The following is a 26,374-nucleotide window of genomic DNA, read 5'->3' as shown; positions in this document are numbered from 1 at the left end:
TATGAACTAATATCTGTAAATATTAAGCTGGAAAAGTCTATTTAAATATGAATCCTGCATGTTCTGCGTGTCTGTGTTAATGAATAAAGCAGAAGCGCGTCGTCCTTTATCACACACACTGAAGCACGCGTGACGCTCCGGTGATTTCAGCATCTGCTCTCTCTCTAAATAAAGACATGAACACATGAACAACATCTCCAGAACTGCTCTGAGAGTCACTCCATGAGCATCTGACTGTTTGATTTGAGTAAAACTAGCGTCATATATCACATCAGACTGTAGTATCACATACACAGAACTGTAACGGTAAACCCGTCAAAATAAAAGTATTTGCCAGAAATCTATTACTATTGTTCAGCAGAATGTTCATAGCCCACTACTACTACTATTAAAATTAAACGAACATAATTTAAGGAAAAATCACACAACATTTCTTCCATGTTTTATTTTTAATAGTAAATCCCCTTTGTTTGCCCAAAAAAAATTGCTTAATTTTCAATAATTAGAAGATAGATTAAATGAATGTTTTATGCTTTCATTTGATAACCAGAAGAATGTAAATACACAGAATTACAGAGAGGAAAACATTTTACATAAGGCTATTTTAAGAAAAAAAACAAAACAAATTAAGTTGTTTTTATGCATTTACATAATTACACATTAAAACACAGAATTAGATAACAATAAAACATGGTGAAGAAAAAAATTAAAACACCTCATAGGGCCCTAAACATGTAATATTTGGCATATGTTTTTGCAGTAGTTTTTGGGGGGTTATTGTTCCTGTAGAGATATCGAGATATATATTTTGCTCCGTCGCCCAGCCCTGCTAAGACGTCATTATGCTGAAATGCGATCTGAAGACACTGATGATCATTTTAGGCCCGTGACAATACGCTTCTGCCGATTCAGTACTGTCCTGACACGTGTGCTGAGTCAATATTGTGATAGAGTATTTAGATTATTACAATTTATTATGAATTTTGTTTGTTTATTAAAGACTAGATAATGGGACATACTTGCTTATACCTTTTAAAAGAGACTGTAAAAGATAAGTCATTAACAAACCATGCATCACATCTTTCTGAACATTTATTTCAGGAGCATACACAGTGTATATTTAAAGTTCCCTGAACCAACCTTGCATACTGTTCTGGAAGAGGTTTGATCCTTTCAGTGGACAGAGGAGAAATAAGAGCGAAGTATTCACCCAGGATCCTGTGTGTTCATGATGCAGAGAGGATGAAAGCTGGCTCTCAGAGATGCCTTCTAGCACATGCATTCGTTCTGATGTCGGCTGTCTTTTTACCTTTCTTTTTGCTGACATTGTGTTGCATGTGTTTCCATTTTGACAGCCTACTGTACAAGAACCGTCTTTAAAGGCTGATCAGTCAAATTCTGACATTGTTGAAGAATAGTAACAAAACCTGTTCAGCTGTAAGTGTGAAATGAAAGCTGGTTTGACCCGATGATTTGAAGTCTTCTGCTTTGACCCAGTTTCAGGCCGCACACAAACCCATGCTCTCAGACACTTCCTCCTGTGACCGATGAGCCCATCTCACACCTGCTGGTAATATTGTCTCCCGTGGGGAAAGATATTCCTTCCACTTTGTCAAAGCCACAATTTTGTGCTGTCGGTAAGCTGGACATTGGAGAGCATGCTGAGAATGGAGAGGTCTTTGGGGACGTATGATTTAGTGCTGTAGGAGGGTCTTCTCACTCAGGCCTGATGCTCTCTGTCTTTCTAAGGAAATCATCTTTAGACCCATGAGGAATAATGCTTCAGGGTGCAGTGAGGTGAAAGCACCAAGGATGTGATGATAGAGCCTGTTTTGGTTGAGCAGGACAGAGATTGATTTGCTCTTTCCTCTGGAGATCTGCCAGAGCTTTGCTGTGATTTGCATCCACAGAGTTAATGATGATGTTCCAGATCCTTCTCTCTGTGAAACACAATATTCTGGTCAAACTTTTGGCAATAATAAAAATGAATGAAGATTGGGTTTTTGAGAGGAACAGACCAAATGTGAGTAGCTATGTCTGATTTGTGCACAATTCGTTATTTTCATAGTGGCTCAAAATAATTGACTAATCTCTAGAGCAGTCAATTTAATAAATACTTAATTTTTTTCCCCTAACACAGAGCTCTTATTTGATTTCACAATACTTGCTGTATTTCGAGCATATGTTATGTACAATATAATTATTTAAAAATTGCAGTCCCAGTTCATTGTAACTGCATTAAAAAAACCAGACAGACAAGCCTACTTTTATGTTCCAAAGCAAGAAAAGATTATACTTTTGGAACAACAGAAGAAATAACTACAGATCAAGACCGTTCTCTAGGTCACTCGAGACTTACACATGGGTTTCTATTGATATGGTTTCTACTGAAGTTCCTTCGACTGATAAACACATCCTGTTGGACTGTAGCTTTTATAATACTGCCAGAAAACTATTTATTCAGAAACATTGGCCTATAAATGGATTTTGTAATGTATTTGATATTTTGTCTTATGTCAAGTTAAAAGTTTTATGTAATTAAAAATTCTATGGATGAAGATGCTGACCTTGTGCTGATCATGTAAATAGCCTTGATGCTAACATGATGTTAAAAAATAATGAAAGTAACTAACAAACGGATAGGAATAGTTCACGCAATAATGTAAATTGTCATTATTAGGTCACGTGAACATCAGGAAGTAAAGCATAGGACTGATGGGTTACTTGTTTGTTTGGATGGCGTCCCGAATGGAAAGGTCATCTCTGGTAACTGAGACTGTGAAGATGATTGAAGACCGTGGGGATGGTCCTGACATATGGTAATGGTGCTGTGCTGTCCCACCGCTGGCAATCCCAACACCAGTTAAATTAGACAACAGCTGGTGTCTTTCTTTAATGCTTGGTCTGTTTGTGGAGTCAACGGACAGGTGTACTTTTTATTCAAATCTCTCCCTGTCTGAATATGACCTGTCAGCACTTCACAAACAAAAACATAATCATATACGCAATGGCTTTGAAATGGCATGTAAATATTTGCAGTAGCTGTTATTGTTCCCTGTCCTCAACAGCAGTTTTGTCACAATATCAAAGGAGAGAGAGAGATACAGAGAGAGATAAAGAGAGAGAGAGAGACAGAGAGAGAGAGAGACAGAGAGAGAGACCTAAGCCCCTTTCACACCGCCATTCCGGCAAATACACTGGTAAAGATTTTGCACTTTTACACTGCCAGTGATGACCCGGGATATGTGCGTGTGTTCACACACAACCCTTGAAGATCCCATAACGACACGTGACATCAGGGTTCGACGTCTAATGTACGCTCGAAAACATTAGGCACATTATACTTTCACTGAAGCAAGCGAACGATCTCGGCGTCAGCGCAGAAAGTGAGGAACTAACTGATCTCTGCTTCATTACAGTTTGAACATAGTTTTTTGTCGCGAACGTTGATCTTCCTTCCTTCAAAACAGTCGGTAAAAGAGTCGCGTGATAACTTGCATCATCACTTCCACACAGCATTAGATCTGGCTTTTGTTCACACAGCGCTTGTCCCGGGTTGAATCTGCTAATGTTACTAGGTCCCCGACCCGGGTTCAATGCCGGAATCAATCCCGGGACGTGTTTGCTTTCACACAGAAGACAACCCGGCAATATTCTGGCAATCTGCCGGGTCCGACGTGCGGTGGAGAGAGAGAGAGATGCTGAAGTGCTGTGATGCTTTATGACTGCAATTGATCAGATCATGAAATCATCAGAAACCAAGTTTCTTCTGCCAGTATTGGGGGTGAAGTTTTGATGCAAAGTTGACATAAGCAGTAATTTTAGATCTCAAACAAAGAAAACATCCCCAAATGGCAGATGGTTTTGTAAAATGTACATACAAATGGTCCATGAAGTCCATTTCCCCTTTGTTTATATAACAGGAAGCTGAATCAGCAAACGTGTGTTTGAGAGTGTAGTTGTCATTTTTAGCTGTACTGTATTGATCAGTAATCTAGTGAAATAGACATTTTATTGTAGTAGAAATGCTCATAAATTAGCCAAAAAGTCCAGTGATGTGCACAGCTTTCTGTTAGGGCTGAGGTTTGAACAGTGAATCTCATTAAGCGGATGTGTGTGTGTCTGAGACGAGCTCACTATAGTGTGCTCTAAAGTGTGTGTGATGTTGCTGGTGACTGACCGCTGTGGGCAGATGTCCTTCTGCTGCTCCACGTTACTCAGCTGTCCATCTGCATTCATTAAAAATAATAATACCAATCATATTAATGGCAGATTTCTTTATGCATCTATGTATATTAGGGATGAAACGATTACCGTATTTCCGGACTATACGTGACACTTTTTTTTCATAGTTTGGCTGGTCCTGCCGCTTATAGTCAGGTGTGACTTATGAAAAATTAATTTGACTTGAACCAAGAGAAATGAACCAAGATAAAACATTACCGTCTCCAGCCGCGAGAGGGCGCTCGATGCTGCTCGATGCTGCTCAGTTCTCCTGTAGTCTACACTGAAGACATACAGCGCCCTCTCACGGCTGGAGACGGTAATGTGACCTATTGGTTCTTTGTTCTGAATAAATGCGACTTATGTTTTTTCCTTGTCATGACGTATTTTTGGACTGATACGACTTATATTTAGGTGCGACTTATAGTCCGAAAAATACAGTTACCAAGGAAACGCTTTAAGCTCCACCTGCTGTGGTGTTCACCAGTGCTTTGTTTACAGCGGTTACCAATGTGCATAAGACTGTACTTTACAAACAACATTGTTGCTACTTTATACAGAATGAGCATACAGTTTTTCACAGAACTGATTAAAGACAGTGACAGACAGCACTCATTTGAACTAAATATCAGAGAGAGTGACAGAGATACAGTAGAAACAGTATGTGTGGTTTTGTATTAAACAATGACCCAGATCACGAGATACATTTATTAGCCTTAGATTAAGGGAAGCTTGGGAAATGAGAGCATCCAAGAACCTTGTGAATGCTATGGATTTTTTTAAAATATTTATAATGTTCTTTAATGTTATCCATTTTTTTTTGTGGCTCTTTTTTTTTTAAAGTATCTGTTCAAGCATGGCTTAGGCACCGAAACAGTTTAAAAAGTATAGATGTGGCACCAGTATCGTTAAAAACCCAATCGCTACCCAACCCTAGTGTTTATATATTTATGCGTCTCAATAAATTAGAATGTTGTGGAAAAGTTTTTCAGTAATTCAACTCAAATTGTGTAACTCGTGTCGTGTAGTAAATAAATTCAACGCACACAGACTGAAGTAAGTTAGTCTTTTGGTTCTTTTAATTGTGATGATTTTGGCTCACATTTAACAAGAACCCACTGATTCACGATCTCAACAAATTAGAATATGGTGACATGCCAATCAGCTAATCAACTCCAAACATCTGCAAACGTTCCCTGAGCCGTCAAAATTAACATAAGTATATATGTGTCCTGTAGGAAGCCACACATTCCTCTGAGCACCACTGCCGTTATACTTTTCCTGTAAATGCAATATAACATCTGTTAGTGCAGGTATTGGAAATTATTTCATGGCTCATCAAGTGTGCAGTTTCACGAAGGAACCTAAAAGCATGATCAAATAAGAAATAAAATGGTTAAACCGACAGAACACGCTTGCATGTGTGCGCTAGAGCCACTGCTGTGAGCCTCAGGATGCAGGTTATATTTAATAATTCCTTATGGAGACTGAATGAAGTGTTTAAGATCAGAGGAGATGCCTGAATAACCACACCATCCAGTGCTACGAGAAGAGTAGGAGAAAATACCAGGAAAAGGGTTTCAGACGAGTGCGAGGATGCAGGCGGATGCTGTCAGAGTCAACATTTACTGGTTTAATGACTTGAAACTCTTAAATGATCTCGTTTTAGGCATGATTGAGCTGTTGAGAAATGGTCATCATGGTTTATTGTGGTTTATGGGTTGGAGGATCTCTGACCGCCTGACCCAGCACGTTTCCTCCACTGAATCCCATATGTCCTGCTGTGATTCTAAAGAGACAGGCCTGACTGGTTTTACTGCGCTGGCAAGCGTTATGAAGCGTTATGAAGTGGGACGTCCTGGAGCTGTTTGCAGATGCAGTTAATGCAGTGGAGTGTGTCCGAAACGCTGCTCCGCTTTCCCAAGGTCACAGAGGATTGGGCTGGTCAGAGACGAGCGTAGTGTAGTGACCCGCTCGGGAATGAATGAGAGGCTCCTAGATCTTCAGTTTAAATGTGAGAGAGATGTTTGACAGCAGTAAAGCAGCATAAAGCCGGTCTGTTTCATAACCCCGTGCTGAACTGAGCTTATGTGTGTTATGAGTAACATCAAAGATGTGTATGAGAGGTTTATGAGTGCTTTTACTTTAACACAGATCATCTGCTGCAGGAAGACATGGGAATTAATCAGAGAGTTCCTCACTAACCGTTCTCTCATTAAATCATTAGTAGGCTTTCTTATTTCTGAAATGTGTTTGTTTTGATATAGCAGGTACAGTAATCTGTTCGGGGAACCTTGTCATTTGGTACATTATCATAACTATAAAAGATTAACATGTGACTACAGTCCAAACTATGAAAATCATCATCATTTGAGGTCGCCTGTGTCGATCAGTGTTGGATTTGATTTTGAGAGTGAATTAAGGTTTAGTTTTGACTCTGTTCTTCATTTAAAGTGATTGTGTCACTTCAGAAGACATTGTTACTGTAAAATGGAGACCAGATCAGTTTTCATCAATCTCTTACCTGTCCACCTTTCTTTAATATGTGTGGGAGAGCAGCGCATGGGTTTATGGGTAACCCGTGTGTGTCCATCCCTCCGTATGTGACTGATTTATGCAGGAGGTTCTCCAGGACCCCCGCAGCACTAGATCACATAAACAAAGCGGCAGACATTATATTCAGCGTCAGGAGGCTAGTTCCTCTCTGTGTTCGTGTGTTTTTGTCCGTTTGTGCAGGACGCTGATGTTTGTCTCCACACCTCAGTGTTCAACAGTATTCTTGTCCAGCTTCTGAATGGAATTTCAAATGATCAGAGTTTATGAATTTCACATCAGTGTATTTTTAATTCTGTTCTTTATGAGCTATATTTGTCCATGAAGAGTCTCCTGTTGTGTCTTGTAGTGACGTGAACCTCGTCCTCATCACAGGTCACGTCTGTCCACGAAACTGTGAGACGTGACCCTCAGGAAGAACGCTTGCCCTCAGCTTCTGGCTTCATAAAACACCTCTGATTGAAGACAAGTATCGCAGGACGGATGTAATTGACCTTCTCTCTGAATGCATAAAGGGTTGGCACACTTGTGACCTGCTTCAGGAGGGTGTTTATGGTCCGTTTGGACAGATTGCAGATCGCTGCTGTGGGTTCCCCAGTTGACTGTTGATTGTCTGAGAGTTTATTTCAGTGTGAAGTGAGCCCACAGAGAGCAGACACATGTTCCTCGGTCTGGAGCCGGTCCATCTGAACACCTGGGAGTCCAGCAGTAGTGTATTGTAGATTTCTTCTGTCTTCTCCTCCCGGGCTGTGATGGTTTTTAGGCTTGGGGCTCGGTGCTGAGGGACGCAGGGGTGTAATGGACCCCGCAGCAGGTGAAGTGTAACACAGGGCTTAAAGTTCTCCGGCACTGGGATGGATCTCCGCCATGCAGCCATCGGCTTGTGGTATGAGCACAGCTTTCACTCTCAACCAAACTAACATTATTTGCTCTTATAAATATGAGACACGTGTAATATTATTCAATTGTGGAGTCGCTGATGAATGGAGAAGCACGAAATGTAGAAAAATCTGTGAGGCCCGAAGGTTAAAGATGTCCATCTAGCACATATTATATAAGAAAACTAATTAGAAAGCAGCGGAGCTTTGTAGACCGCTCAGAGTAATAGGGCCATCTCCAGAAGAACGATATGATCAGGACAAATTCACCTGGAGCTTAGAAAAGGTCCTGTTCACACACGATCTATTAATGGTGTGAAAGGGGCTAAACTCTTCTGAAGTGATTAATGACAACGTTTTCATTTTGGGGTGGAGTGTATAAATATATTAAATTAAATTTACGCATTTAGCAGACACTTTTATCCAAAGCGACTAACCCTAACCCTTAACTAACACGTGTTCCTTGGGAATAAAACCCTCAACCTTTTGTGCTAGATCACATATTAAAGTTGGTTATGTTCATATTATTTATACGCATAACACATTATGTATTGTTGTTCTACAAAACCTTGTAATTCCTTTTTGATATTTTAAGCAAATTATAAATAAATAAATTAATGCTATATATATATTCATATTAAAGCCTGGTTTTCACTTCGGTCTGTTTGTGTTACTAAAAAATATCAGATTACTCAATTGTCTAAATAATCAGTAATTACTTGATTGCCAAAATAATCATTGGTTGCATCTCTAGATTAGTTAAAATATTTCTAAATACAACTGCATTGTTTTATCTTTTTCTAATTAAAAGACACAAATGTTGTCATTGAAAATGTCTTAAAAATAGCATTAAAATACTGTCTTGTAGTGAACCAAGCACTGTATTTGGTCTCCTCTCTCTGTATCGTCACAGCTCTAGTGTTGGTAAACTGTGATATAGCTCATGATTATCTGAGTGTATGATACAGCTTTCACTCTTCAGGTCAACCATATCGTCATAAACAAACACACAAGTAATAATTGTTTGAATGAGGAAAGCAATAACTTTGCCATAGTATCCTTTCAATTGTTATAGAACCGACCTCACCACGTCCCCCCCGCTGGAAAGAAGTCCAGACTTTGATTTGTTTTGTTTTAACCCCGGGGCGTCCCATCGTCCCCTCACATGCCTGTTTGTTCAGTTCAACACACTCATGAACTAATCTGGCAAGAGACAACGATCCCTCACACGATGTATTCACAACAGCCTTGTTCAACTACTGTCATTACTCATCACATACAAACAGAAAGACTGCACAAATACACTGATATTCTGCTGCAGGACGGTCAGAATCACCAAGACTCCTCTATGAGGCTCAGAGATTAATAGTTCCAGCTCTTGAAGTGTGACGTGCTTTCTGTGCGGCTCTGTGTTTACTGCAGTTCCTGTGATAAGATGATCAACAGACATGCACTTACTCATGAAAGGAGATGATTAATGCTTGTTTTAATTCACACAAGACCAACTGCTTGAGGAGCGAGATCGTTTTGTGTTTGGAAGAGGCCTTGCTTGCTTGTTTTATCCATCTTAAGTGTTTTATTATTGCTATTTAAGCTTCAGATTATTCAGGCTGTACTTGAAGAGAGGTTTGAAATAGGACCGTCATGATCATATTTTGACTGAGTTGTCATACAGATTGACATGTCACAAATAATTATTTTTATTGAAGAGCTTAGAAGAATTAAAGCATTACTCTGAAGTTATACATTTGAACTAGATGTAAAGGCTTCCAGCAGCGGCAGGTTTCCATGTACGTCACATTTACTCACAATTTGCACACATTCTTGATTTTGTGTCTAATATGCAGTTTGTTTTGCTTATGTCACATTCACACATTTCATAATAATGAATCACATTGCATGTAATTTAATGTAAGTGATATTGGCTGTTTTCTGTTTTCCGCAGCATCACTGGAGATAACTGGCAGTGGTTTATCATTCCCTTTCTGAAAAACATAAAAAACAGCAGCAAACATTCCTCACAGCAGTGATGGTCAGTCTCTTTGATGACCATTGACCATTTGAAGCTGCCACAGACGTAACATTTCACCAGAGTGAGCTGGATTAATGAACGGCTGTGTGTGTGTGTGTGTGTGTGTGTGTGTGACGCTGACACGGCGCTGTGTACGAGTGTGTTTTGGCCGTTGGTGGTGGAACGTCTTTTGTGACTCAGATAAGGACGGTTGCAGTGAGTTCATTCAACCGAAGACAGATTTTACCCAAAACTGCCTCTGCGATTGTCTGAGCTCCAGCCTACAGGCAAATATATGCAAATGACTTCTGGAGAACATCTGTGAGTGAGAGAGAAAGTGTGTGTGTGTGTGTGTGTGCTGGTATTCACTACGTTGTGAGGATGAAATGTCCCAAAAGGAAAGTCATTCCTGTCAATTTTGATCTTCTGGGGGCATTTTTTTGGTCCCTGTGAGGAAGAAAAGCTTGTAAATCACAGAGTGGAGTGAAACGCCTGTAGTTTTGTGTGATGGCCAGGTAAACCATTATTCCTATGGAGAATCCCCATAACCTGTGTGTGTGTGTGTGTGTGTGTCTCAGTGGAATGGTGGGAATTGACTCTTTGTAAATCTGGTTAATAATGAATCCTGTTGAACTTGAGGTTTGTTTAAAATTTTACTATGCAAATATTTTTCCTGAGAGTCCGTTGGGTCGCTCCAGATCTCTCCAGGTTATGTAAGTGAATGTTTTCGCTCGTTGAAAACACAGTTCAGTGTTCATTCACTCAGGTACGTCTGGAGACCTGGACCAGGTGTTTTACACACTCCTCTTCTCGTTCCTCGTGTCCAGACACATACAGCTGTGTTCCCCAGGAAAGAGCTCCAAAGAGTGGTTTAGACTCAATCAAGGGATAAACTTGTTCACATTCACTGCATGCAGAGACACATCTCCGTTTAGGATTTCAACAATATGAAAGTGAATAAATCCTTCATATCTTTAAAGCAGCACAGTTATTATTTAATCATAATAACTGTGCTGATCTGCTGTACTAGAGATGTCTGCAGTTACACAAGTGAAATCCTTGATTTGGGCATCGTGGTGTGGTTCATCACTAAAACAATCACAAACTCATAACGGTCCTTGTGAGTGAGTGTGTGTGTGTGTGTGTGAGAGAGAGAGTGTGTGTGTGTGTGTGTGTGTGTGTGAGTGTGTGTGTGTGTGTGTGTGTTTGTGTGTGAGAGAGAGAGAGAGAGAGAGTGTGTGTGTGTGCGCGTGAGTGTGTGTGTGTGTGTGTGTGAGAGAGAGAGAGAGAGAGAGAGTGTGTGTGCGCGTGAGTGTGTGTGTGTGTGTGTGTGAGTTCAGACAGCAGGTCACCTATGAAACACACCTGTAAAGCAGCATTATATGATGTCACAGATCTTATTAAAGTGGTTTGTGCTGCAGTTCACACAATCATCTCTAACTCTTCATTCTAAATATTCTGACCTGACATACACATGGAAATATGAGAGTTCAGTTAAAGATTGAGCAATCACGCTGATCTGTTCTGCGCTGTGACTCTCACACACTGACTCTGAGTATCAGTAATAACAAGAGCTGATCGAGTCAGTGGAGTCTGTGCACTGTTCACGTTACACATACAACAGGAACAGAGTAAGTCACAGTGTAGAGTCATAGATCGAGTCTCTGCAGACATACTGATTATTATTGAGGGTATTTGACTGAAGGAACCGTTTTCCTGCTCTAGTGATCATTACTCTTCTCACGGCAGGGAGGTCAATGTTTCTGTGTTAAACCCATAGTATTGTATAGAATATACACCAGAGTGTTGTTATGAGTATGCCAGTAATGTGTGATGGCGTCAGTAATATTAATAACTGTTTCTGTGTCTGCAGAGAACCCGTCTGATGCTGATCTGTGGCTGCTGAACAGCTGCACAGTCAAGAACCCTGCAGAAGATCACTTCAGGAACTCCATCAAGTACGTTTCTCTGCATTACGTGTTTATGGCCTGGAGAAATAACGCATGCATGTCTGACTTTATATTAGCTCTGAAATTCTTATGTTAATGTTAGATATCTTCATTATTGAAGGCCATTCGTTACCAGCTGCTGTCATCACTGTTCCCAGATCAGCTTCATCTGTGAGTAGTGAAGGCAGTGAAGAGCATCATGATGAGGGGATCATAACCCTAACCCTAACCCTGTCTGTGAACAGACACTCGCTGCAGGCATCACTCATCCGTGTCCTTGATTAGTTTAGACCTTAGTGACTGAGAGACAAATGCAGCACACTGTACACCAAAAACATGTAGCTAGACGAGCAGAGATGGGACCATTACTACTAATGGAACTGTGTGTGTGTGTGTGTGTGTGTGTGTGTGTGAGAGAACTCCATCAGTTCACTGCAGTTTCACTAGAGGCTCATGTTCCTGTTCCAGCAGCACTTCCTCTCAGAGTGTGACCTTTGACCCTCGGTTGATTTAAGTAAAAGTGCTGAGGTTAAAAGAGCGCGATCTGTGCATGCTGAGAGCAGGGCATGCTGGGTTTCTTCCATTGTAATCACCTTGTGATTAATTCTGTTAAGAGGATCTTTAACTGTTCCTGAGAGCATGCAAACACTGACCCTCTCACTGCTGCTGTATTCAAGCATCTGAAGTGTTCATCGAGACACTGATTCACACTAGGGCTGTCAACGAATATTCTAAATTCGAATATGTATTCGAATAGTTAAAAAAAAAACGAATTTCGAAGGTGAAAATTAATATTCAAATTAAAAAAAAAAATGTGGAAAAAAGGCCCGCAGTAGTAGAGGCGTGGCTGTCTGCTTTGTGAGTGTGTGCGCTAGCGCCTGAGGCTTCAGGGACAGGTCACAGGGGTCACACTGTCTGGCACAGCATCACTGCTGAAAGTTTACGCTTCATGGAAGATGGCAGCAAGTGCAGAGCCCAACTCGACCACAGCAGAGAAAATGAGGTAAAATTGTTGACCCGCGAGATAAAGTTGTATGCAAGCTATTTAAGATACAGTTAGCATACCATTCGACCACTAGCAACATGAGGTCACATCTCAAAAATGTGCACCCAAAGGAGCATGGCATAATGTGTGGAGCTCCAGCTAAACGGTCACGTCTTGACACTTAACATTACACTGCATCGAGTTCTGTCAAGCAATGGATCCGAGGTTTGATTATTTATCGTTTCATGTCAAAGAAAAGTTCCACGTTTACCACAGCACAGCTCGCTCGGAGCATTCAATGTCAGTTTTATATGCTGTAAAACTTCAATTAATATTAATAATATTTGTTTCAATCACTGAATGAAGCCTGCTATATTTGGGACAACAGTCGGGACCTTAAATTGCTTGCACAGAAATGTGTTTGTTCATTTAAACCGTTATGCGCAGAGAACGTGAGGTCTGCAGTCTTGGACATTAGTTGATTTCCTTGTTTTTGTGTAGGTAATACGTTGTCATATATGTTTAAACCTAAATAGACTCTCTATACAAGTAGTTATGTCTCTGTATTATTTTGGCCTGTTATTGACAATGCGCGTCATTCACAACATGCGCAGCCAGATGTTCAAATAGTTTGGATATTCGTGTACTTTTTAGAGGGAATATTCCAACGTCATTTTTGAGCAGTTTTGACAGCACTAATTCACACTCATTGCTCAGGTTTGAGTCCGTCACAACACATTGTTCACTCCATGGCTAACAGATGTGCTCTACACGGATGTCATTACAGCTGCTGATGTTTGTCACAGCTGACACGAGACTGAGCCAGTGATGAGACAGATATGTGTGTGTCTTATGTTCAATACCTCTGTAATGTCGGTGTCCAAATGAGATGCAGCTGAAAACCCTTCAGATCAACAAATACATCATCAGGAACTGGCTATCAAACCCTCACAATGGAACATTTTCTCGTTTGCAAGGTTTGTTTTTGAGGAATGCTCAGCAATCGTTAATTCCACGTAATTTCTGATGATGTCTTTGTCGACGATTGAGAAATACAAATTAACTTAAAAACCAAAAGCTCAAAGTCGCCTTAATTGTAATGAACATGCAAATGTTATTAAGATTAGTCATTGAAGAATGAGGCCTTTTCAAAACCACACAGAATGAAGTGGAGAGGATTTCCAGAAGAGGGAGATTTGAGAGCCATTGCTGCGATGCAAATGCAATTACTGCTGCATTGAGCTGCTCGCCGGGTTCCTACGTGTCATTTACATATTGAATTAGTGCAACGCCTTGCCAGTACACCACACACACACACACACACACACACACAGTTTATATCAGCGTCTGTGGGCTCAGAGGAACACAAGCGTTACCGCTGAGTAAACACAATTCATTTACAAGAGCTGAATAAAAACGGCAGCTAGTGCTGAGAAAGGAGAAGCCCTGCCAATCATCACACACAGAAGAACACACACCGCATTGAAACGGCCTCAGATGATGAGTTTTCTGTGTGCATATCAACACTGCTCTCTTTCTCTCTGTTACTGCATTGAACAAACTCTCATCTGCTTTATCTTCTCGGACACCTCCAGCACGGTTGAATCTGTGTGTGCGTCCAGCTGCAGACATGAAGGATTCCTCCTCTGGTGTGTGTTGAGTCGAGCGATCAGATGTGATCAGACATGATGCAGACAGCAGGCACATGGACACTGATGGAGGTCCTCGTCGTCATGAACCCTAGCTGTATCTGTCGTCTCTAGGAAATCCCACCCATGGACACAAAACCCTTGATCAACCAATGCGTGTCAGAGAGAGGGCAAGCCGATTGTTCAGAATGACACAAACTATTTGAAATGTGTTCCTATGTGGGGAACAGAACTACCTCTTTGAATCAAGACACGGCTCAGCTGTATATAGCAGGTGTGAATGAGCCACACTAGACTTACACATGGACATTCACTGAAGCACTGACATGAGTTTGGTCTGCGAAAGACGATGGCTTTTATCAGGACAAACTTTTAGGCTAATGATACAGAAAACCAAACCCACTCGGGACACCCTAGCAACCACATCACCTCCAGGCAACAGCCCACATGTTTCATACACATTGGTAATGGATCAGATTTCTGAAAGGTTGCTGTGCGCTGAGGAAAGCTGATCATGAAAGGTGAGAGCAGCTCCGTGTTCAGTGTCATGTGACTGTAGTCTCTCACGCTAAACACAGAGTTAGAGACCAGGTGAGAGTGTGTGTGTGGCACAAAGGATGGTTTGTTCAGCCTCACAGCAGCTTAATGCCTCATTAGATTCATCAGCCTTCAGCAAACACATGTGAGCCCGATGATCTCTCTGTCTCAGTTTAGTAGTTACTGTATATTAAAACCCTTCTCATGCAACTGCCATGTTGAGATCACATGACCATCTGACCATTACTGGACCGTTTCAGAGCTGTAAATCATCAGTCAATGATGGCAATGGGAACCAAACATTCTTTATGCAATGCTGCTTCCTTGCCAGTAGGTGTCAGAATAAAGTCTCACATCACTGTAATGTCGGCCGGTCAAGCAGACAAACAAGACTTTCTCTTTGGTGGGAGCTTGTAAATCTTCTCTTGTATGTGCTGTTTGCCGTGATGCTCATTATTGGCAGTATTACTCATTACAACACATTTTTGGTTCAGTCGGACTGATGAATCTAAATGTAGTGTTTACATGAACGCTAGAAAGTGTTCGGGCTGATGTGCGTGTTTATGTCACAAGCTGCAAATTGGAATATTATTTTTGACAGGTGCACACTGCACCAATATAGAGACTCTTACTGTTTGCACATAACCACTCTGCTACACAGTTTCTGTATTTGTTTTAAACAGCAGAATTAATAAGTATCAGTTTGTTGATAAATATACATATAAACCTGTGTGCCATGCTGCTCATTTATCACACAGTACAATGCAACAATCTGTTAAAAAGGAAGATCTTGTTCAGAGCATCATACGTCATTACTCTATTTCTGCATCATTGCACATTCGCAATCCTTTCATTTTCAATCTGATTGAGGTTTTACATGCACTCTCCGTCGTATTAGTAAAAGAATAAACCACCCCTTCAAGGTTTTTCAGTCCGACTGAGCCATCAGTCCCATTACAAATGGATTATTTGGATAACTTTAGTGAGTCTTGAATCAGTGCTTCTGATTCAGTCTCTAAATACAACCGTGATCAGACTGTGTGTGTGTGTGTGTGTGTGTGTGTGTGAGCAGAGTGCTCAATCATTGTTATACTCCATTTACTCCATCTGCATTCTTCCTTTGTGGATACTCTGAGTACTGGCTCACCAAGGGCATTATGGGAAAGACACTCACAAACTGGAAGTTTATTGGAGCAACTGTGTTTATTCTGAGCTCATACTATCCTCTAATCTTAAAAATAAACCCATCTAATTATTATTTTTTTTACCTTTTTTATTTTTTAACATTTCAGTAAAAAAGCTGGGCGATATGACAATATATATCGGATGGACAAAATGAAAAGTCTTTCACTTCATATTTTGCTCTATCATTTATTTTGTGTTGCCTGCAAAATACATTGTTTACGTCGATACTGTTTCATCGTTTGAATGATGGCAGTCGTGCATTACACCGTGATGCAGTCAGAAACGTGAATAACCGCAAACACGCTCACATCACATAGGTTTTTACAGTTTAACACCACTGATTATAGGCCGTTGAAACAGACAGCAGAGCTATGTGTGTGTGTGTGTGTGGTCTCTGTTTCTGTGTGAGAGGAGTGTGTAAGCCGCACATCAGCTGCTAATAGAGCTTGTGAGCAGAGAACACGTGTGTTACAAGTATCCTCCAATAAACAGTCATGTAGGTCTTAAACGGGCGGATCTCGAAAAATATTGATGGGGTAGCAGGAAGGGGGCAGAAACATAAACCGTAACAAAACTGATTCATATTCAGCAGGATTGACACCATTTACACCACTGTCATATTTTAAACATTGTTTCTCATAATTTTGGTTTCATTCAAAGGTTCTCAGTTGCCTAAACCAGATATAAACACAGACATGTAAAGTACAGATTGTGTTGAGGTCATTTTAACAGCTTTTTAAAGTTGTCCTGCCTATAACAGCTGAATGAGGTGATTTCCATAGATCTAATGCCCTTGTGTGTTTGGATTCAATGCTGAGTACAGCCCAACTCGATTAGTCTCTTTTCAATTTGATTAAAAATTATTAAGTGCAGGAACTGAAAGTATTTTAGCCCCGTTTGTGTGCAGCGCAGATGAAGCTGAAGCGCGTGCACCGAGAGGATCCTGGTAGAGCTGTGTCGTTCTTGAAGGAATCATTAATGTGACTCGGGAAGAACGAGTCGTCTCCGGGAGGGATTCGTTCAGTCTCTACAGGTTCTGTTACGCTAGTAATTCACCTGTGTCAGTCAAAGCAGTCTGAGCCAGAAAGAGAATTGATTAGTTCATAGTTCAGGTCGAGTTTGACTCGTTCCTTAATCACGTGACCCACTCCGGCTCAGACGGCATGGTTTAGCGTATGGGTCTGTCACGTGATTAATGACTTGAACCTGAAGATTTGTCAGACAAGATGAGAGCTAATCACAGACTGAAGACCCAGGTAAAGAATGAATTAATATTTTCTGTTTGTTATAGCGTTTTAGTTTTGTATTGTTTGTAGTGTGATCCACGTTTGCGTAAGTACTAGATGTGTTGGGGAAGTAACACGTAACATTTTAATTACGTTTTGCTAAAGTGAACGAAATGACTCAAAAAGATTCATTAATTTTGCTGAGTGACTCAGAAGTCCGAGTCGGTAAAATGATCCGAACTTCCCATCAGTAGTTCCCGGATCACTCCGTGTATTTCCACTGGAGAAAAGGTCGTTCGGAGTCGAAACTGACTTCTTTTTATATTTGTCGACCAATACACAGAAACTCCATCAGTATATCATTATAAACACAGCCGTTCTTGTCTTGCATGAATGTAAACCGATTGAATTCGACTGAATATATTTATCAACTTTAATTGATTAATCTTTATTTTATTTATAAAAGAAAACTATGCAGTGTTTTTAAACTTTTAGAGTTTCTGTACCTGAAATTTTTAGTTGTATTTATGATATCGCTCATTGATTTGTTTGTTCCGATCTTATTACTGATTGGTTACTTGTCTTTAACACTTTAATATTTGACATTTATATTACTAATATTTAAAATACGAATTGTTTTTGCTATGGTATTTTTTTTTTAATCACAGGCAAATTACCTCTTGCAGTGTTTTGTAGGCTGCTGAGTTTTGCTCCTGTTATTCAGCTGCAACAGAATGCTTTGGAAAAACACAGAATACATGTTTCACAGCTAAATGTTTGACTTAATTTTGTTTTTTTATATTGGATTTTTTTATCGTATTGGAATCAAAAGTAGGGATCGATAAGATTCAAATTGATTTTAAAGACCATTTTATGCCACTAAATATATAATCAATGTAACAGCATTATAATGCAAGAAGGCCTACACATTTCCATCTGACAACTAACTTTAAAAAAAAAATCCACAAAGAACTTGTATGGAGACTTTTCCATCTACAGACCTTCTTTTCTCTGTGAATAAAGCGTGCACATTAATGCTCAGATGTCTGTATGCACAGAGGCACAGGTCCCTAAACAAGACCAAATCTGCAGAAAATAACCTTTTTTTTTTTTTTTTTTGTAGAAACTCTTTTTCATGTGAGCTAGCACCTCACGACTACACCATGTTATGTATAAGACGACGCAAAAGACACGATCGCAAGTGGAATGTACGAAACATAATGGTGACACTAATTTTTAAGTAAATATAATGGGCAATATACTGCATCACCAAAAATGATGGATGTCATATACACACATCATGTGAGATAGTGATTATTGCGACGGGCAAATTATACAGTATTGTCTGCTCTACCTGTGTGACAGTGAGAAATAATAATGTCAGTGAGAGATTTGTTTAGCTCTTCTAGACAGCAGTAACATGCTGTTTATTACCTGTATTTTAAGGAGAACTAAAAGAGTTTCTAACTTTAGGAGAATGGCAGCTCTTAGACAGCAGATGCATCTACCGAAACTGAACAGTAAAGTGACATACAGCCCAGTAGCTGTATAATGACCCATACTCTGAACTCATGCTCTGCATTTAACCCATCCAAAGTATAATAATAATAACATTATAGCTGTTTTATTATAGCTTCCTGGCATCTTTCTTATCAACACTGTAGTGTGGGACAGTTTTAGGAAAAATGCAACATTTGAAAAAGCTGAGAAAAAAAAAAAGAAAGATCAACACCGATGAATGGATCAATCACATCAACACATCCAAAGCTTGCATGGTCTGTATGCCACTTCTTCAATAAACATTTCATTCGGTAACGTTAGGGAGTTTTGATTGACCTGCAGTTTAATACTTGATTGTTTAGCACTGTAATGTAGCAGAGCATCCCGCTGTCACTTTAAGAGCCGCACAGACCCAGTTTACGGTTACGCATATATATTTATTCTCAACTCGTTACGTTCGATTAATATCTAACAAACAAAGGTTTATATGAATAATCACTATGTCGCTCTTTTTGCCGGTTTAATCGTGCACCTTGAGCTAAAGATGACTTTGACTTGATCTGTGTTATATTCTCTCTCTGAGAACATGCACAGAAATCCTCCTTTTAAAAACATGATTACTACTTATCAACTTTAATAAATCAGTCAAGTAAGGCTGGGCAATATGCCTAAAATAGTAAATTTTTTCCACAAACAAATTGACTTCCGATTTAAATAGGTTTTTCCCCTCTACTTAAAACCAGTATTCAGATGACAAAAAATAGCTCAAAACAGGTTTTATCTGTATTTTGTTTTGATTTTCGCTTCTGGGGTCAAAGTGCAAACATAAACCACCAGCCAAAAAGACCAGATTGCATCCTGCCGTTGTAAGCAGCACACTCTCCAACATCACACATCTGCTGAGGAACCCCATCTGTCTGGAGGACCACACGCTTCACTATGAGCACTAGTGGTGATTGATTTAACATTAGGGTTATAACCATCTATTTCAGGGACACTAATAGATGCATTAGGTTGTCTAATGAAGCCACGTGTGAAGCGCTCATCCTCAGTTGTGCACGATGCTGAAGAAGTGTGTGCAGGAGAGATGGGCAGGAGTCACTCGGTGAATGACATGCTGAGCAAAGCGGAGTGATTTGACTCGTGTGTGTGTGTGCTGAGATGCCTGACACACAGTATAAACGGTCCGGTTTGGCCTGGGGGAGACCTGCTGGGGGCTGTACTCAGAAACAGACACGGATTGACTGTCTGTCAATCAGCAGAGCACCACCATAACCACTGGATCTTCCAGCTTTGCTGGTCTCATTCGCTGCAGGCCGTCTCCAGGTTCGTTTAGCTCTCAGGAGTGTTTCCCTGTAGTTCCTGGGTGTGAGGTGCTGTCTGAGACGATGTGCAGTGCAGGTGTGTATTGTGATTGAGCATGAGTCATCATCTGAGTCTCAGCACTGAAGGATTCACTGAGGATTCATCAAGCACAAAAATAAAACACAATAGCCATTTCCGAATTTGTCTTTTGTTGTGGACTTGTGAAATGCAGGGCTTTCTCTGGCACCATGCCAGATTTCCGGTTGATATCACTTTTGAGTCCATGCGTTCACCTACCAATGGTATAACATTAACTAACATTAGTGATCAGTCAGAATGTTTTGCTTTTATAAACACAAGACGCTCATAATAGTATTCAACTGCAGAGTCTCAGCCCTGATGAATGGAGGAACACGACAAAAAGCTGTGAGCCGAAATGGTCAGATATACCCATCTAGTGTGTATTTACACAGAACAGCTCATTATAAAGCAGCAGAGCTTTGTAAACCGTATGTATTTTATTTTTAACGGTGGTGTTCAAAACAATCTTGTAATTTCTTGGTTTTGATGTTTTATTTGAGCCAATTATTATTGCCTCATTGTTAGTTTATATATAAATAGTCATACTAAAGCCTGGTTTTCACTTAGGTCAGTTTGTTACAAAAAAGTAAAAAAATAAAATAAAATTAAAAGATAGGATTACTCAGTTGTCAAAATTATCAGTAGATTAATTGATTCCCAAAATAATCATTAGTTACAGCCCTAGATTAGTTAAAATATTTGTAAATACAACAGCATTGATTTACTTTTTGTAATAAAAAGACAGATTTTATTGAAAACTTCTTAAAACAGTAATAAAATAGTCACGTTCTAATGTATCAAGTACCTGTACTTGTCTCATCTCATGAGCTAAGTGTCTTGTTACCCTAGTGTCGAGAAGTGAGGATATAGCTCATCATTTTCTAAGTGTATGGTACAGCTTCTATTCTGCAGGTCAATCATATATTCATGAAAAAGAAAATCATTTGGAATAAAGAAAGCAATAACTTTGCCATAGTATTCTTTCTAATGTTAAAGTTGTCACAGTCATAGCATGCTTTGCATTTGCTGAGTCTGAAGTCTGTAGAAATGTGACTCGAGTTTGAACAGAATTTAAAACCGCAAGGTTATTGGACTTCATAAGAGCATCTTACATCTCTAGTGAACGCTGAGCACTAATGGAAAAGAGCTACACGTACAGTCTCTGGGGTTTGTAAGAGAATGGCATTACACTGACATCGTTCAACCTGGAGACCGTTTTCCCAGTCTTCCTTGTTCACTCACATGATCAAATCTCATTGAGCACCACAGCAGCCATTTTGGTTCATTTCGCACAGTTCAAACCTTACGTTTTATTCAACTGTTGTTTTTCCATTAAGAGCTGACTTTCAGGCATGTTTTGCAGATTGGTGCTGAGCCATGAGTCTGTGTGCTCTGTTCTTCTTCCCAGTGTTGGCTTGTGAAGTCATTCTTCATCTCCAAACACACATCAGAGGCCACATGCCAGTTTTATTCTCTTACACCTCTTGTTCTCTGCCCAGGTTATTGGTTAGGACATTTGTGCCAAAATGTAATCATCTGTAATCTTTCTTTGGCTTGCTTGGCCTGACAGTGTGTCAGCAGTGTATTTATTTCCAGCCTTCAGACTGAATGTGGCTGAATCCCTGGCCTGGAGTTGGAATGATCTGGATTTGTCATTAAATGTGGCTGGTTCTCTTCTCTCGCTGTTCAGATTAACTTGAGAAACGGATTTGCACAAGATGCAAAGACGTCCAAAACAAGTAATGGTGAATCAAATCAAATCTGCAAGAAAATCTTCATCTTCATACACACACATCCTTTTCTTGTTGAATGTGACTTGTGTGTAAGGTCCAGGGATCAGATCTGGCTGATCAGTCTCTGTAGCTAGATGCTGCTCCAGACAATGTTTCCAGGATTTCTTTAATAACCTGTAATGGATAAGAATCTGATTTAGAAACAGAGTTTGATTTCTGATAATCAACACACAATCTAAGTCCTCCTGTTTTTAAGGTATCATAATCACAGGAGCGTCCCAGGCTGAAGATGAGGGTTCAGTGGTTTTATTCTCCAACATCTCACTAATGTGTTCTTTCATGAAACTCTGTTTAGAAGACAAAACATAAGACTTTTGCTTAATAAGCACTTTGGTGACACTTTCTATGAATCCTGTATTCATAATAAATTATAAGGGTATTATTAAGGCATTATAATGAATACATAATGCATTATAAAACATGGCAGAGAATAAAATAAAAAACAAACTGTCTAATCATAGACTGTAAAAAATGTGCTACACATGGCAGTTTAAAAACCGGATATTCTATTTATAATTCGATTACGGATATTTCATGGCATGTTTGAATTCATATTCAAATATCGAATAAAAAGTGACAGCCCTAATACAGTATTAATATACTCAAGAATGGTAGAATCTAGTTTGGTAGAATACGATGTACTTCCAAAGACACTTAGAGTCAGTTTATCTGTTGGTTGATCATCAAAATAAAGTGTTAGCGTATATTTACAGTAGCAGACATGCTAATACTCCAGTGACCGCTAGTTGATATAGTTGCAGAGTTAATCATCAAGAGCTGTCTAAAGCGTCACATCAAAATAAGCAAACTATTACAATAAAAATAGTTCAAAGCAAATGTTTCATATTCCACATTCATCTGATCTGATATCTGATCTTAGGGCTGTTTGAGAGAAAACTTGTTATTATTACTATTACTATTACTATTATTTATAAGTGGTCTTTGACTGCTTTAAATAGCTTCAGAACAATGGAAATATGAGACGTATAATACATTATAACTATGAGAAATATAATTCATTGTAAAAGTTGATGCAATGTGTTCATTGTGTTATAAATCATCATACTCTTAAAAGCTATAACCACAAATAAGAAAATATTATATTAAAACAGTTATGAATATAAATGAGATGATACAACATATACTTAAAAAAACTATAATTCATTATGCATTCATTATAATGTCTTAAGAATCCCCTTATAATCTATTATAAATACGGGCTTCATAGAAGGTGTTAACTGCATTTCTTGTGTCAGAAAAATCTTAAGCAGAAGCACATCAGTGCATCCCAATTTTGTAGTGAAACATCAGCATTTGCATCTATTTGTGCAAGAATATGCTGTTTTTCATACTCTGTTGAATTAACATCATGGATGATGGGGTCAAGACACTTCACCGATTCCTCTAAATCCAAAGAATCTATTGGACAAGGAGCTATAGCTGAATATAGGCAGCCTTCTCATCCTGAAACCAATACATTCATAACATATGATTCATAACATTCAGCTTCATTCCACTGAAAAATAGGAAATCAAGTCCAATAACAGCAGACGAAGACAGATAAAACACCAGCAGGTAAAGTACAAGGTGTGATGTGAAGTATAACGTCTACCCCGTCCATCCTAAAGCTGGTCTGGCACCACCATGTAAAGGTCCTTCAGTCCAGTGGTTCAGTTTATCTGTAACTGCTTTTAGTTTTCTCCACAGATGATCATTTAACAAGGTTATACAAGGACCCCGTGTCAGTGAAAGCCCTGCTTTTCCATTTACTAATGGATATCAGAGCAGTCCGCTGTTGGGGAACGGTCCTATTTAAACTAGACAATCCTGGATTAGATTTTTGTTTGAGGTTTTCCCTTTAGAGGAAGGAGAATGAGTCTGAGTACTCACAGTAGTTCTCTACAAGGTGAAGTTACTCGGTGATCAGTGTCTGGTGTACATCTGTTGTGATTCAGAGACATCATCTCCATCGTCCAGCTCTCGCTCTCGCTTCTTTCATCCAGGAGCCGTCAGTTGTGTTTCAACAAGGAGACAGAAAGAGTCTCAGTACAGGACTGTGAGAGCGAGGAGAATCTGCTGTGATTGTGTTTGGACTCGTTTGGGAGGCATAGGAGCATCATAGGGAGTGAGCCCTAACCCAGCTGCGTCTCTTTTCTTCTTCTTCACTTTTCTTCTCTTTGTGCTGCTCTTCTGATCTCCTAGCAGCCCGTCACGATGCGGTTTAGCTCCGGTGGGAGTAATCTTGAATGCGTTTACTCAGGGTGGGATCTCTGAAAGCTTTCCACTAACAGACTAAAATGATTTTTATCAGTTATTAAATGACAGTCCTTCTGTATTTGACTACAGTTCGTTTAAGGCCCTGTGAATGTCTTTAATTACACGCAGTGGTCCTGCTGTGTGAAACATGCTCTGAAAGCCATGATAAAAACCTCCTAATTGGACTGGCAATTAAAGCGTGTCCCCCTCGGTTGATCGCAGACCCGCGTGAGTTAGCGTCCGCTCTAATGACGTGTAAATGAGTTTCATAGAAGGCAGCTTGGTCTCCTCTGGTCCACATTCATTCATTCAGAGTGGAGCCATTAGAGGCAGAGATCTGCAGCCGTATCTGTGAAGGACTACAGGGATTGATTTTCTCTCTTTATGATGCTTTATGACTGCAGTGAAACGTTTACACACACGCATGGTCTGTCCTCCACTGGTTCACATGTTTGAGCTGAGGAACACATTCTCAGACTAAACTTCCAGTGCACCCTAAATCCCTCTTCAGTAACTCCAGCAGATCAGACAGTCACTGCAGGATATGTGCATGTGTGTCAGGTGGAGCATCCTGAGCTTGTTTCGAGTGCTTTATTAACGGTGTATGATCCTGTTGTTCTCTGTGTTTTATTTCATGTATTATAGAAACTTTATGATGACACAGTTTTGGTCTTTTCTCCTCATGTAGACAAGAGCTGTGTTTGCATGCTTGGAAATGTCCAGCTTGAGGGAGTCAACAGATGTCCAGGACCTTAAATGACCTTAATGAGGTGATTCGGTGGATCACTAGTTCACTGTCGTCATCCTTCACAGTAGATCTCGTGGTTGGTCTCTGGTGTTGTGCAGTGACCGCTGGTGTTAGATCACCACTGTGCTGACCGATCCGAGCACAGGTCACACATGCAGTCACCTGTGAAGGACATGCTTGAATGCTGCAGTGTTGTAGAAACAGAGAATGCATGTTTTGTTTCTGTTATACTCTTTAGGGTCCTGTTGGTTTCTGATCTCGTCCTGCTGGCTTCTGTGGATCTTCAGTTCACTTCATCTGGACGATCGTCGTTCTGTAGTCTCTCTTTAGCTCCATCTTCTGCTTTGAGGTGACCGTCCCCAGCTTCTTCATGAATTGTTAATGGTTGTATTGGTGTTTCTGTTGTTCAGACGGGTGTTTCTCACAGCTGGAGCCATGCGCAGGGACTCGTTATGAGTCTGACGCTCTCGAGCGCTCGTTCAGGATCAGCCTCCGGATGCTTAGAGAAGGATGTGTGTAAAGAGGCTCAGGTGGCCTGCATCTGAATCTCATTTGTTCCTCAGCGGGTGTTCAGAGGCCTTTACAAGGTCAGGTTAATGCAGTCTTAAAAAATAAAACAGGAGTGTTTTTGCACAGAGAAGCAGTGGGTGGGAAAAACCTCCTCCCTGACTCAATTAAAAATGAATAAAGGTGATGAGGGGATATTTCATCGAATCCAAACGAGGCCTTAATGAGAAGTAGCTTGAAGCGTTGAGGGAGAGATGCTGCCCGTGCAGACCGAATCAGAAATGTTCTTCAGCTAATGAAAGCATCTCCTCTGGATCGTCTCATTCCCATCCGCTTGTGTTCCACCGCTGCCTGCAGGGGGCGACACCCAGACACCCCCACACCCCACACCAGGAAACACCACCCCACACCCCCACACCAGGAAACACCACCCCACACCCCCACTCTTCTGCCTCAGACACAAGTCTGTCCATGCCGCGCTGTGCTTTCAGTAGGTTTACAGTTCTTCAAAAATATATGAATTTGGTCAAACATTTGCGGATTACATGGCTTCTTCCCAAATCATTACATTCATGAACATTAAATATCCATTTGAGGGGAGTTGTTGTCCTCAATATTCACAGTTTCTAAAATTACAAATTCAGACATTTACCAATGAAATTAGCATCATTACCCACAAACACCAGACCATGACTGGCCCGTCAGAATCAGGTTTCAGCCGTATTAATCAGATTTCCTTCGTCACTCTGTGCTCTTTCTTCTTCATTAAATACATGGATGTGCGATGAGTGTCAGCTGCTCTCAGGATCCTTCGCCTCTCCTGGACATTGTCGTTTAATTACAGTATTCACAGCGTACACATGTAATACTATCCTCTGTATTTGATCTCTCTGACACTGAAACACAGCTAAACATCAGCTATCTCTGTTTGGAGCTCTCTCTTCACAGCGTGTGACTGCAGGAGTCTTGTCCCATCAGCCCCTGCTT

General features: G+C 40.2%; 1 protein-coding gene across 2 annotated transcripts in view; it reads left to right on the top strand.

Annotated features, from left to right (window-relative positions):
• Nucleotides 1–26,374, top strand: part of cdkal1 (CDK5 regulatory subunit associated protein 1-like 1) — a 186,017-nt gene that overhangs the window by 16,636 nt on the left and 143,007 nt on the right. For both annotated transcript variants that reach the window (XM_052579496.1, XM_052579497.1), the window contains exon 4: nucleotides 11,540–11,624. In XM_052579496.1, coding sequence (XP_052435456.1) covers nucleotides 11,540–11,624 — 85 coding nt within the window. The remainder of the gene's footprint in view (nucleotides 1–11,539; nucleotides 11,625–26,374) is intronic.

The sequence above is a fragment of the Carassius gibelio genome, chromosome B16 (assembly GCF_023724105.1).
Source record: "Carassius gibelio isolate Cgi1373 ecotype wild population from Czech Republic chromosome B16, carGib1.2-hapl.c, whole genome shotgun sequence".
In the NCBI taxonomy this organism is placed as follows: domain Eukaryota; kingdom Metazoa; phylum Chordata; class Actinopteri; order Cypriniformes; family Cyprinidae; genus Carassius; species Carassius gibelio.
The sequence above is the reverse complement of the archived record's forward strand: the minus strand, read 5'-3'. Positions and strand labels throughout refer to the sequence as shown.